This window comes from Colletotrichum jinshuiense, chromosome 1 (assembly GCF_051148585.1).
Source record: "Colletotrichum jinshuiense chromosome 1, complete sequence".
Taxonomy (NCBI): Eukaryota; Fungi; Ascomycota; class Sordariomycetes; order Glomerellales; family Glomerellaceae; genus Colletotrichum; species Colletotrichum jinshuiense.
Window position 1 is genome coordinate 4,863,537 of NC_139302.1, and position 13,725 is coordinate 4,877,261.

At 53.5% G+C, this 13,725-nt stretch overlaps 2 protein-coding genes across 2 annotated transcripts; both read left to right on the top strand.

Moving 5' to 3' along the window:
- Positions 1–63: 63 nt before the first annotated feature.
- On the top strand, positions 64–1,234 carry EsH8_I_001268 (Arp2/3 complex, 34 kd subunit p34-Arc-domain-containing protein; the record flags this gene model as incomplete). The annotated part of the gene is made up of 5 exons (XM_083268681.1): positions 64–125; positions 179–423; positions 474–896; positions 952–1,101; positions 1,152–1,234. The coding sequence occupies 5 exons, from the start codon at positions 64–66 to the stop codon at positions 1,232–1,234; spliced, it is 963 nt and encodes a 320-aa protein (XP_083119119.1).
- A 4,052-nt stretch (positions 1,235–5,286) lies between these two features.
- Positions 5,287–8,975, top strand: EsH8_I_001269 (cortical protein marker for cell polarity-domain-containing protein; the record flags this gene model as incomplete). Its single annotated transcript, XM_083268682.1, has 2 exons — positions 5,287–8,689; positions 8,743–8,975. 2 exons carry the CDS (start codon positions 5,287–5,289, stop codon positions 8,973–8,975), a joined length of 3,636 nt encoding a protein of 1,211 aa, XP_083119120.1.
- Between the last annotated feature and the right edge of the window lie 4,750 nt (positions 8,976–13,725).

Here is a 13,725-nt window from a genome sequence, read left to right on the forward strand (position 1 = left end):
GCATCATCAGCAACTAACGACGCAACGACATAGGAGATATACGGACAATTGGCCGCAGACAAGATGCTTCTCCTAGACTACCAAAACGTCCTCATTCAGTCGGTTTTGACCGAGAGGTTCTCCGGGTTCGTGGCGTATTTTATTGTGCCATTGTCAAATAGTTTGCTAACTTCCAAAGTAGTGCCCCTCCCGCTCACATCGACCAGACCATCTCCGACTTCGACGGCGTTATCTACCACATCTCCACCCCCGAGACGAAGACCAAGATTCAGCTTTCCATCCAAATAAGATGCTACAAGGACTTGGTGAAGTACGGTGCAGAGCAGGTGCTCCAGAGGGAATATGGCCAATACGTGGTGCCTCCGGAGCCTGGGTACGACTTCTCGGTTCTGATCGATCTTGAGAACCTCCCGGAGGAGAAGGGTCAGTAATGTTGCAAACTTTGATGCTGAATGGGCTGACATGATGCGCAGAGGAGCGGGATGCGCTGATCATGAAGATGGCTTTGCTGAAGCGCAATGCCATGGCTGCGCCATTCGAAGCCGCCTACGAGGAGCACTACAAGCTGAAGGAGGAGGCATCCAAGTACACCTCAGAGGAAGCTCCTCAGGGCGTGCGCGAGGGTGGTGAGGTGATGGCTATCCACTACCGCGAGGAAGAGGCCATCTACGTCAAGGCCAGCCACGACCGTGTTACTGTCATCTTCAGTACGATATTCCGCGAGGAAACCGATCGTGTCTTTGGCAAGATCTTCATCCAGGAATTTGTCGATGCCCGTCGGAGAGCCATCCAGAATGCTCCTCAGGTGCTCTTCAGGAATGACCCTCCTTTGGAGCTGCAGGGAGTTCCCGGGGTCAGGGACACTGGAACCGGCGAGATAGGATACGTTACCTTTGGTCAGTGGCATCGGTCTTGTTGAGGTGGTTCCTTAATGCTGATTTCTGCACGCAGTTCTTTTCCCCCGTCATCTTACGCCGCAGAGAATGCCCGACGTCATTTCTCATATCCAGACTTTCCGAGACTACTTCCACTACCACATCAAGGCGTCGAAGGCGTACATTCACTCACGTATGCGCAAGCGTACAGCAGACTTCCTTCAAGGTAAGGCACCTCCCTGCTTCGAAATGGTACCGCTAACTAACACATTGCAGTCCTTCGTCGTGCACGACCAGACAGCGAGGAGAAGGAGCGGAAGACGGCAAGCGGTCGGACTTTCAAGGTTCAGGGAGCTTGATGTTACTGAGAAATTGCTGGCGTCTTGCGACATCTGTATTCTTCGGGTGGTAGAGGGCACCGCTTGAGGATCAACCCGCAATAGACGACCTGGGCGGGAAAGCGTCTTGTCAGTGTAAGCGATGCAGAACAATGCTATTCCCGAGGAACATTCAAGCCTTAGGTGTTAGAAAAAGATAAAGATTCATGACTACAGAGATACATTCCCTGCGAAAACTCGAAGAGCCTTTGGCGGTTACAAAGTCTCAAAAGCCTAAAGCACTTGTCGAAGGATGACTAATCAGGGCACAAGCGGTAGTGGATGAGGCTCCGACAACCATCGGGCGATGGTACCGGGAAGGAGAAATCTTTTGCAGACGGCGCGTGATGGATCCGTGCGGGAAGCCGCAAGGGTGATAATACTTACATAGTAATGCTATCCTCGACGGCGGCAGGTGCATCAACGGAGCATAAATGGCGGCGGTTAATTACTGTGTACTTTAATGCTGGATCGACGTACCCACCCCACGCTAGGCACTGGCACCGATTGGAGGGGAGAGGATTTATGCGCGCCGGCGGCTGTGACGAACTGTCCCTGTGACCTGTGACCTGTCAAGAACCGAGAGACAAGATGAGAGAATGCGAGCAAGCAATATGCCCGAATCAAGACAGCTGAGAATGGATGAGGGGATTGAGGCTCTGCTTCCCTTCCTATCCAATGTAGAGCATGTCAGCACAAGCAAGACAGCCGAGACACCCGTCAATTTTTGGATGAAGATGGAGGTGGTTTGCTCTGCAAGGTTGGTGCATTGCATAGGGGTCCAATTCTCGTCTGGCGTCTTGCGTAATCGCATAAGGTATGGATTTGGGTTGTTTCGTTTGGGTAACGAGTTTGTCGAATTGTCCAAGCCGTTTTACAGGCGACTCAAGGCAGTACAGGTAGTAGTAAGTGACAGAACCATTACCACAGTATGTAGTGTATGTACACCAGGTGAGCGGGACACAAGCGGGGGGAGGATCTGCGTTTATACCGGAACCCATCCCGCCCGCGACTTGCGTTAGAAACTCCGGCTTCGAGAGCACAAATGCTTCATCTCCTCCATCGTCCAGCGCCTGGTTCGAGATGGACATCAGTTGCCTTGGCAGAAGGCCGAGCAGTGATGCAGCTCACTCAGTTGCCAACACAGTTGCAAGGTTAATGGACCAGAGCAGAGGGATGTCCAAGGCCGGGATATCCCTCTCCGAGAATGCTGCGAGACCAAATTGGTTTGAAGATGGGGCGCGGCGAGCCCCTCGTTACCTTGGACGACACAGCAAAATGGAGCAAGAGGGAGGCTTGACCCATGCCGCAACACCGGATACCCCGGCAGCTGTCAATCGCAAATAGAGTAACGGACGAAAGCCAGCGCTTTTCTCGCGTCTCCGGGCCATTCTTTTGGGAGTTGTCTGTACCTAAAAAAGACTCGCCCCTGAAACCCTCACAAGGTATTCCATGACACCACCATGTGACCACCATGTGAGATGGACGGAGAAGAGCGAAGTTCGAACGAGATGGCAAGGTCCGGTCTGCACCAAATGCAAGGAACGGTTGGCCGTAGAAGACAATGATTGGGAAGTGTGGGAAGCTGCAGACGCCAGTGAAGGCGACGTGACGGTGGTGCCAGTACCTGACGCTAGTGCGGACAGACCTGAGATGGACCAGTCATGGCGCTTCATCGCATCGAAGCACACTGACAGTGGACCTGACAGCCTGGTGGCTTCCGTTGAATCCCCACCACCCGCCCGTTGTCTGTTCTACTATGTACATTAGTGCTGCAGGACAAACGTGCGCTGGACCTAATACGGCTGGGCCTAGACCACGGCGCTGTCAATCACCCCCGGAATAGGGAGTCTGGGAGGGAGAGAACAACCTCCCACGACAACAATGCCAATCTTCAATACTTAAAACCGTTTTCTTCCAGCAAGGGGTTGGGAGCTGTGAGCGCCCTCAGTGTATCCATAGCCTGGTTGTGTCGAAGACTTTGGTAAAAATACACTCTCTAATCAGCTTTTGCCGCATTCCTTTTTTTTTTTTTTTGTGCCGACCGATGCCTGTCAGGATACACGCCTACAACCAACCCCCTTCCGGGATCTACGACTTCGACCCCTGTCGGCTGCAGCGCTTGAGATGCAGTGGAATTGTAGAAAGTGGTCCCAATGTCAAGCATCCCAGTGCAGACTGTGACTGAGGCACTTTCCCTCCCTCTCTCTCTCTCTCTCCCGCGTGCTTACTCGTCCTGCTTTTCGACGTCTGCACCTCACAACACCACTCCCACCGAGGTTCCCGCCGCGGAACGTCTCTGTCGCTCATTTTCCAGTTGGCTAAACCACGGGTAGGTTCGAACTCGAGCTCCGTGAGCTGCCGGTGCTGCTGCTGTTGCTGCCGAGCCCCTGATTCGGGCTTACGCCATCGGCGATCAGGGCCTTTGTCTGACATTCTTCCACAGTAGTCAACCGCACCACCGGTCATCGTGGCTCGCTTTCCCTTCTCTTCGATTCAATTAGACGCATTACCCAGCCATCTCGTCGCCCAATCAAGCTCTTGCGCTCCGTCATTCTATTCGACCTTGCGGCGAGAATCAGTAAAAAAAAAATTAAAAACCCCCCCCCCCCCAAGACAGCGACCGGCAAATTCGTGGCCACACTGTACGACCAGACCCTTGTTGGAAAAAGGCAGAAGAGACGACAAAGGAACGCCAGAACATTCAACAACGTTGAACGCCCTTGGTTCAGGGGGAGGAATCCGACACTTGCGACTCCAGAGTCTAAGATTGTGGGCAGCGCTGGTCGTCCGTCTCGGGAGCATTCATTGGTCGACATTTGACTAGAGGCATTGCTCCTGGCGACCCTTTAGTCTCTGTGGCGTCACCTGCAAACGATCGCCCTCTTCTCCTGGTTCCTTGCCAACCCTGCGTAGTCACCCTCCTCTCCTCGTGTCACAGCCAGAGGCGACGCCGCAGCGAGACATTACGGCTGTATACAGCAGTTTCCAAACGTATCAACCCAGGCCGACAAGGTGCTAAACTCGTTTTTTAAGCCCGGGGTGCCTGAAGCTCTACGCGCGACCTTTGTACCCTTGGAATCTGCGCCGAAGCGGATTCAGACTCGCCCTCTCTCGCTCTCACTCGCACTCATTATCTACGACTAGTCATTCATTTTATTTTCTTCTTCTCCCTTTCGGTAAATTTCCTCCTCCCGAGACACCTATCCCGAGCAAAAGAGTTCATCAGGTGTCTCATCAATTCTGCCTCATTTTATCTTGGGGACTTGGCTTTCATCAAGTCATCAAGCTTGCTCAACCCCAGGTTAAGCGACTGCCAGCATCCGAGCACAATCAACAGCCGTGCAGCTTTGCCCGCACTGCCCCAAAAAACAGTCAGTGCTCTGATAGGAGGTGAGTGCAACCTAACCTCACCACCAATTTCCCTGGCGCAGGTACAGGTGGGCCCGCACCTTCCATTCCAGCTCCATCTTACCTGGCGCTCAGCCTCTCCTTCTCTCCACCAACAAACCACAAAACACTGCGCGCCGACACAGCAGGGGGGAGAAAGAAGCGCAGCTCACCACCTCGCCGTCGCCAGCAAATGGATGCAATTCAGTTCTGACATATTCTTTCCGACGACAGGCTTTGGCGATAAAAGTTTTGTCTTTTTTGTTCTCGCTTCTCATCCGCAACCCGACGCTCGTTTCCCCCGTAACCGCCAATCCTCTCACCTTCCGACTCGACTCGACTCCTCTCCGTTTAATTTCGCAGAACCGATTTTTGACGCGACTCCGAACCGACGACCGATCAATCAAACAGAGTATTCTTGCGATGGCCAACGCCCAAAAATAGATTTTCCTGCAAATGCGACGCGAAAGCCAGTCCGATCCACCATCATCAGGATATCTCCATTCAAAAGTCTCGATATCGAGCATTCCCACTACCCAGCCGATCCTCGCCCTGTCGACTGAACAACAATAGCAATAGCGATGCGTTTACCTCTCGACAAGCGCCCATCGGCGCGCCGCTGCCAGCGGTTGTCTCTCGTTGCAATGGCGGCTCTCGCACCTTCCTTGGCAACTGCAGTTCAATTCACCCCAGTGCCTGATGCAAACCTCGATCTTTCACAGCTAGGCAGGATAGGTGTGGCGGGCGACTTTAACGGCATTTCCCTCTACCAGTTTGAGGAGCAGAACGAGAAGCCTTACAGCACCAATGGAAGCGAGTCTTTGCTCGCTCAACTGCCCAATGGCGCCTTTGCACCGGTCATCTCAACCGATGCCTCAATTCACGACATGTGCACATTCACCCTCAACGACGGAACGATGCAGGGCGTGGTAATAGGCGGTAATTTCACGAGCTTGGATGGCATTCAGTCGCAGGGCATCGCCTTGTTCAACCCCAACACCTCCGAAATCACACCTCTGTCTGGTCTTTCCGGACAGGTTAACGCCCTTCTTTGTGACCAGGATTCTAACACAGTCTACGTCGGAGGCAACTTTCGCGGCGCAAACTCTACCAATGCTATTGCATGGTATGGTACTGATGGTTGGACTAATCTTCCCTTCGCTGGCTTCAATGGCCCGGTTTCATCCATTGCCAAGGCTTCCAACGGCCACATTGTCTTTGGCGGCAGCTTCACTGGCCTGGGGAACACCAGCACCCCAAGCACCCCAGATGGCCAAGTAATCAATCTGTCCAGCGCCAACATCACCTCGGCCTCTAGCACCTCCACAACTGGATTCAGCGATCCTCGCAACATCATTTGCAAAACCGATGGCGTTGATGGCTCAGGCAACACTTGGCTGCTGCGTGACAATTCGGCAGGATTTTGGCAAGCCGCGTTTGGTTTCGGCTTCCAACCGACAAAGCTTAGACTCTGGAACACCCACCAGGATGGCCGAGGAACCAAGACATTCCGCTTCACAGCTCTACCTCTCGGCGGTATCTTGAACATGACATACTTGGACCCCGCGACTGGACAGAACGCCTCATGCACGAGCGAGTGCCCTCTCAGCAGTAACTCCAGCGTCAAGTATCAGGACTTCCACTTTGTCAACCTCGTCGGAATGAACTCATTCCGAATCGACATTTCCGAATTTTATGGGTCTGGCGGCGGTCTGAACGGCATTCAGCTTTTCGAGGATGACATTAACTCATATGCTATCGACGACTTCAACGCCCCAGTCTGCGCTGGCAGTAACACCAAATCATCTGCCACTGCCACCGGACCATGGACCACTTCGCCTTCGCTGCAGAGTAGCTCTCAATACCTGACTGCGCAGCTTTCTGGCAATATCACTGAGAAATCTGCCTCGGTTGTTTTCCTCCCGGATCTCCAGGAATCGGGCAACTACTCTGTCAACCTGTACACACCCGGCTGCCTCCAGGACGCCACCTGTTCGACTCGAGGGCAAGTGAATGTCACAGGTGCCATGTCTTCGTCAGGGGCCAACAAATTCTCAACGTCGCTTTACCAGACGAACAACTTTGACAAGTACGACCAGATCTACTTCGGATACATCGAGGCAAGCTCGGCAGATGGCTTCCGGCCCAGTGTCACTCTGACCCCCTTGGCCGGCCAGAGCCTCGACGAAATGACAATCGTCGCCCAGCGGGTCGGGTTTACCCTCATCAACTCTACCGGAGGACTCAACGGGCTGTATGACTTTGATCCTAAGTCTGCCGTTGTTGATACAGACTTCAAGAGCTCCAAGATCAACCAGCTTGGATCCTCATTCTCCTCCGGGTCTGCGGTGACTAGTTTGACGACTGCAGGCGACTTGGTTATTGTTGGTGGCAATTTTACGTCGTCTTCCGCTCGCAATGTCATTGGCATTAACACTGCGAACGAAGCAACCATGGCGCTTGACGGCGGCCTCAACGGCGAGGTCAAGGCAATGAAGCTGAACGGCACTCAACTTTATGTTGGCGGCGTGTTCTCCAACACGCTCGACAACGCAGTCTCTGGCCTCAATAACGTTGGTATATACGACACCTCCGCCAACACCTGGACTCCGCTCGGCGCAGGTGTAAACGGCGAGGTCTCTCACGTCGTCCCGATGCTTGTTAACATTACGAATGAGAACGAGCCCGAGTCGGTTGTTACGTTTACCGGTGACTTCAGTGAGATCAACGCGTTTGGAGACAACCAAGCCATCTCGGTCTCTGGCTTCGCTGTCTGGGTTCCCTCACAGAAGAACTGGCTGCAGAATCTTGCCGGTCCTGTCCCAGCTTTCAGTGGCATCTTGACGACGGGAATCCTCGGCCTTCCCGGTGGAGAATCTCTTTATGCAGGATCAATGACCTCTGCCACTATCAGTGCCAATGGTGCCGTCACCCTTGCTGAAAAGTTCGGCCAGTTTCCCGTCAAGATCAAGTCGCCCTCCACGAGCACCGGAGGTCTTAGCCGGCGTGACTCTGTCTCGAGCGGCAACGTCACCGGTGTGGTCACTGGTGCTTTCTACAGCGACAATGGCCACAACATGACCATCCTCGGCGGTCGCTTCACGGCCGAGGGCGCGAATGGCACCTCTGCCAACAACTTGGTGCTTATTGATGGGTCCAAGTCGAATGCGATCACTGGCCTTGGCTCTCAAATTGAGGACAACTCAACATTTATTGCCCTCGCCGTCACTGGTGATCTTCTTTTTGCCGGCGGTGACGTGCGAGGTCGTGTCAACGATGGAGATGTGCGAGGTATCATCTCTCTCAACTTGCAAACCGCCGCATTTAACAGCACGCAGCCGCCCGGTGTCAGTGGAGGAAACGCGATAGTTACCTCTATCGAGGTTCGCCCGGAGACTGGTGATGTTTATGTCGCTGGTTCCTTTGAGTCTGCTGGAGCACTTGGCTGTCCCGGTGTCTGCTATTACGACACCTCTCTTGCAGGATGGAATCGTCCTGGCGTGAACCTCGAGGGTACCGGCCACGCCCTCATCTGGACAAGCAAGAGCCAGCTTGTCGCCGGTGGCAACTTTACCTTGAACGGCACCTCGCCTACGATGCTTGCCATGTACAGCCCCGACCGCCAGGCATGGTCGGCCTTCCCCGGAGAAGATTCTCTACCCGGTCCAGTCGAGGTCCTCACAGCTGGATCGAGTGACCGCAGTCAACTTTGGGTTTCTGGAACCGCGGCCAACGGTTCCATTTATGTGATGAAGTATGATGGCTCCGCTTGGCACTCTGCCGGGGTCACCCTCTCCCCCGGCACTGTTGTGAACAGCCTTCAGATCTTCTCCCTGACCTCGTCTCACGAGAACACCAACATTCTGGACTCGAAGCAAGTCTTGATGATGACTGGATCCCTCGATATTCCTGGCTTTGGTACTGCGTCAGCAGCCACCTTCAATGGCACATCCTTCCAGCCTTTTGCGCTCACCATAAACAACGGAAACACTGCGGGATCGATTTCGAGAATCTTCACCGAGAACCAAGATTTCTTCTCCGATAATGGTAAGCTAGAGCACCCAACCAAACCCCCCTGGATAAATACTAACCACAACTAGCCGGCCACCTGGCCCTCGGTTTTGTCGTTCTTATCGGTCTCGGTATCTCGCTCGCCCACATCTTCATCATGGTCATCGCCGGTATGGCTCTTGACCGTCTGCGCAAGAAGCGTGAGGGATACTCTCCAGCTCCGACATCTATGTACGATCGGGGCGGTGGTATGAGCAAGATTCCACCCCACGAACTCTTTGAGTCGCTAGGCAAGAACCGACCTGGCGCGCCGCATGTGTAGAAACTGTGACGAGCGCTCCGGTTTCGGTTTTTTGCCACGGCTTTGCTTTCTGGCGTTTGGATAGGCATGGCGTGGGAAAAGGTTACCATCGCGATTCGGCATCTTTCATCAGTGGAGGTTTAGAATCAGCTGCCCATGTCCGAGAGGGACGAAGACGGCATTTGCTCGACCCCCCCCCCCCCATCGCACAACGCAACTCTCAATCGCTGTCTAATACAGCAACCACTGATAGACATGTTGCAACCTGCGATTCAACGAGAGCTTTGTGGACCGCCTCCTTTTCTTAGCTTTCGATTCTTCACGACCTCACGACCTTTGTTTAATGTCTACATGTTTAGTTATACCACCATGCGCGCCAAGCCGCCTTCTCTTCTCGGACACAACTAGCAATGTTCATCCACCAGAACTTGTGCACCCCACAACTCGTTCTTCACCATCGAGCTGTTCGCGCGCGCGCGTGTGTACATTCTACCCAATCAAACTCAACACCCCATCATCATGGACATGTTTTTTTTCTTTCTTTCTTTTCCTTTCTCTGTTTCTTTTACTTTTATTTTATGGTCGCTCGAGGCAGGAAAGGAGTTTCCCGAGGTCGGAAGGAGGAACAAGGCTTCTGATTTGAAAGGATAGAGAAGGCGATGGGAAGGGATTCTATTTTACCACAAGTCTCGCCGAATTGGTGTCTACTCGGCTCTGAAGACATTAGGAATAGCTTCATGGCGATTAATCGCAGACGTAGCTTAATAACCCGAATTGAAGAAAGTTGAACTGAAACCCCCTTTGCTCTTTCCTTCTTAATCTCTCCTTCTATGTCCGAGTGTGCACATGTGCGTGTGCGCCCGATCCCCCTCCCCTTTTGATATTGTCTCAGCCACGCAAGTTGACACTGCGTGTCTTGCCCCACGTATCTGTACGACGTTTAGGTCGTCATCATTGTCATCGCATTGCCGTCATGGCTGCTTGCGTTTTGTAGGGTGCGATCGCAGACGCACACACCCTGCCTAACACTCTCCCCCCTTTTCCCATCCTCAACGCTTGCACCACCAGCCAAATCTTAAGAGGATTTCATATGTGGAATGTGAGATCGCGGATGGACAGGGGGGAGTGGCGCAAAGGTATAAAGGGGGAGGGGGTGTGGACATCTCAGGATCGTGGTCGAGGTTATCTTTTCGCCTCGCAACCCAAACATTCCAAAGATCGAAAAAACGTTGCGTTATACCCAAGACGGGCATTGGATCGATGGATGGTTCTCGCACGTCCACATGTCTCATCGGGGGGGGGGGGGGGGGTTAAGGCGGGAAATCTTGAACATGGCGCGAGAAGGGGATGGGCATGGAGACCATGGAGACGAACAAATCAAAGGATCACAGGTGACAGTTGACGAAGAAGGCCGTTCATGGCTTAGCATGGTTCGAATCGGACACTGGTATTTCAACCGGGCGTTGGGATGCCACAGGGCGTTACGAGTGAGACAATGTCTAGTTACGTATGGACGAAACGCTCGGTGGTGGGAGGAGATCGGGTTCCTGTGATGTCTCTCTCCCGAGTATCTTGCGGACTTCTCCATTTCTACGGGTTGGACGGACTTGCATATATTGCTGCATTCCCATAAGGCGACGATACAGCGAGGCTTGCCACACGTGGGGGCTTGGCCTTCCATTTTTTGCACTGTATGACCCCAATGGTCGTCTGGAAGAGAGCATCACACCTGCAGTAACCAGTTGCGGCAACCTCGAGACTATACGCCCTGAGCACTTGTAACATCCCACAGCCCTATCTAAGATAGGGCTGTTGATGCAACGGCAGCCGCGACGCAATGGTTGTGGCATACGAGGTTCGTTCCAACTGCCGTGGCCGTCGACCGACAGCAAGCTGTCGGTCGACGTCAGAAAAAGAAAAGAAGAAAGGTAAAAACCCCAGGCACTGTTGGCACCAGTGCCCAACTCTCGACAGCCCAAGATCCAGTAGGAGTAGTTTGACTTGGTTCATCAGGTCTTTCACAAACAACACGCGAATTATCTTCTACAGCCTTCCTGATCGAGCCGTCCTCCGTCGTCGAGGCTATATTGATTTCATCTCGGCGAGGGTCCTGGGCCCCTCCGCGGCCCCAGCCGGGTCCAGCATCCGTTGCCTCACGTTAAGGCGCTACATACAGCCAGCTGCCCGTGTTTGAATCGAAAGGTGTTGAATGGCGACTGCCTTGGCCCAGTAGCCCCAATATCGGTGGCAAAAAAACAAAAACAAAAAAAAACCCCCCTTAGAAACAAGGACCTCTTGTGGAAATGTCGCACTGGGCGACGAGCCAGAAAGATCATTTACACGTGAGAGGTCGACGTAGTGCAAAAGGATGGAGACAACACCACACTCTAGCAAGGAAGAGCTAACCTTGATGGCCTGTCCCCGTCCGTTTGCGCAACGCCGGTTACGGGGCCGTTGTCTGATTTGAGCGGTGAAGTGGCCGGCACCGCGGGGACTGACAAGGACCGGGGGCGGGAGGTCGTTCTGCCCATATGACCTAGGGTGGTAAATTTGCCTACATAGCACAGAAGGAAGACGCCCGGCAGTTTTGTGGCGGCCACTGAGGAGTGCTTACTGTATCCGAGGATGCTTGGCCTCCCCCCAGAAGGTATTTTGTGAGGGGTATCTGTACACACCTGCCGTCTCGAGTTGAAGGATACCTAGGGGTGTAGCTGAACGGGTGCGATCCAAATGCAGATGCAGTGCTCGATGCAAGGCAGCTAAGTAGTATGCGGTACTCTGTACGAGGCGTAGGGGTGGGGGTCCGTTACGTCGCTAACAAAGACCAGGGATGAAGTAGTGCGGAAGGAAGGAGTGAGGCTGGTCGATACTGGTGGTGCTGGGATGCAGAGTTATCTGATGTGAATGAACGGTGTAAGTGGCTTCCATGCTCCTGTAGGCAAGAAAGCGATTTGGCGGTACAGGGCAAACAGATCGATAGCTGGTAGCAGGCAGAAGGCAACAGGTCTTTCCGAGGCCGAGTGTGACAGGGCTATTTTGAGTATCCGCTCTGGGGCACGGAACGTTTGACTCGAGGGGAGGGGGGGAGAGTCTACCTACACGTTAACAAGGCGTGGTTTGGACAATGGATAAGGGCAAAGCCGGCGAGGGGGAGTGGCCGCATCGTCCCGTTACTTTTGAACATGTGTCAAGAGAGAATACCGGTAAGAGGGATAGGGGCAGAGGTTTGGACGAAGGAGAAGGCAGTGTATCACAGCCGGCATCTATTCCGTCGGCAGCGCGACGCCTCGCGATGATGGCATTTCCTCGTAGTTGAACATGGGCATCTATCAGAATGCCATATTTTGATTTAGTCTGACAGTCGGAGCCTGGCAGTCTTCCGAAGTGTATGCGCGCTAATGTTGGTAGGACTGGCAGAACGCTGCACGCCCCTTTCGGTACAGGGCAATTGTTACCGTGGTGGTGGTGGTGGTGGTGGTGGTGGGCGGGAACACGGTTCGTTTGGCAAGGTATCCATAGCCAGATGTGCAGTATAGCATGCAATGTTTGCCAGGAACATGCCTCACCCCTATTCCTCATATTTTCATCTCAAAAGACGAGGCGACAGAGACACGGACACAGGCATCCATGTGGCCCTCCAGCTTAAGGGGAGGGAGGATGCCGGATGGGAGATGCCATTGATTGTGCGGGCCTGCGGCAGATCTTGTGTTTCGAGAAAGGTGGGGGGAGACTGGAAGAACAGTGGAGGCAGATGCGAAAAATAGAAACCGAAATATAGTTTTTTGTCCTTTCTTTCTTTTTCCCCCTCCCCTTCCTTATTTTTTCCCTCTTCCGAGTCCCTTGAAGTTTTGATGAGATGAAATGCGTCGGCAGGGAACATGAAACGTCGGTAAGCAGAGGATGCCTGCATCGGACTTTCTGTCGGCGACGGGTTTTTGGTGGGGCTTTGGAGGTGATGGCAGGGGTCCTTGGGGAACAGCGATGTTGATGCCACTACGGTACAGTACCTACATAGTACCTGAGATCGGAGGCAGGCATGGGCCATTCTTTCCAATTTGGCTCCCTTGACCAGAACCAGTCATCACATTCCCTTTCGGCAGTAGCTCAAGCAGCGACTTCCCTATAGCAATGGCGGATGGGATGGTGTATCCGTATCGGCCAAAGTATGTTGGACATGTCGAGGGCACTGCACTGTGTACACACTTCCCCGGACGAATCATGCAGCAGGAAAACTGCCTTAGGCATTAGTGCCGCACTGCTAACCACTCAGATGCGGCGGACCCCTAGACGGCCGTGACACAATGACGTTCGCGGTTGCTGGTCGAGACTGGGAATACCGCTAGCATCTTATCCCCGCTTTGCTCCATACATGCAGCCACCGACGTCACCGAGGCCGGGTTGTCAATTCTAACGACGAACCACAACACCCACTTTCCCAGCCTGTCCTCCATATCCTCCTCATCTTGCGTGGTACTTGCGCGCATTATCGGCCAGGCTTGCCTGCCGATTGGGGGGTGTGAGGAGTTCCATTGCGTTGTTTACCAACACAGTGACCTTTTGTTGTTTATTTTTCTGCCCGTATCCGCAGTGGTGTAGCTCCTTCTCCTCTTCCTTGTGCTTGAGGGAATTGGCGGTGTGTGCTTGGGGGAGGGGGAGAGTGACCAAGACTTGCATCGGGGCCCGTGATGTCTTCATGCTGTCACCGAGATGGGGGTCCTCTACTATCTACGGATATCTTTTTGTGTTACCCGGGCCAGGGGGGGTGGAGGAC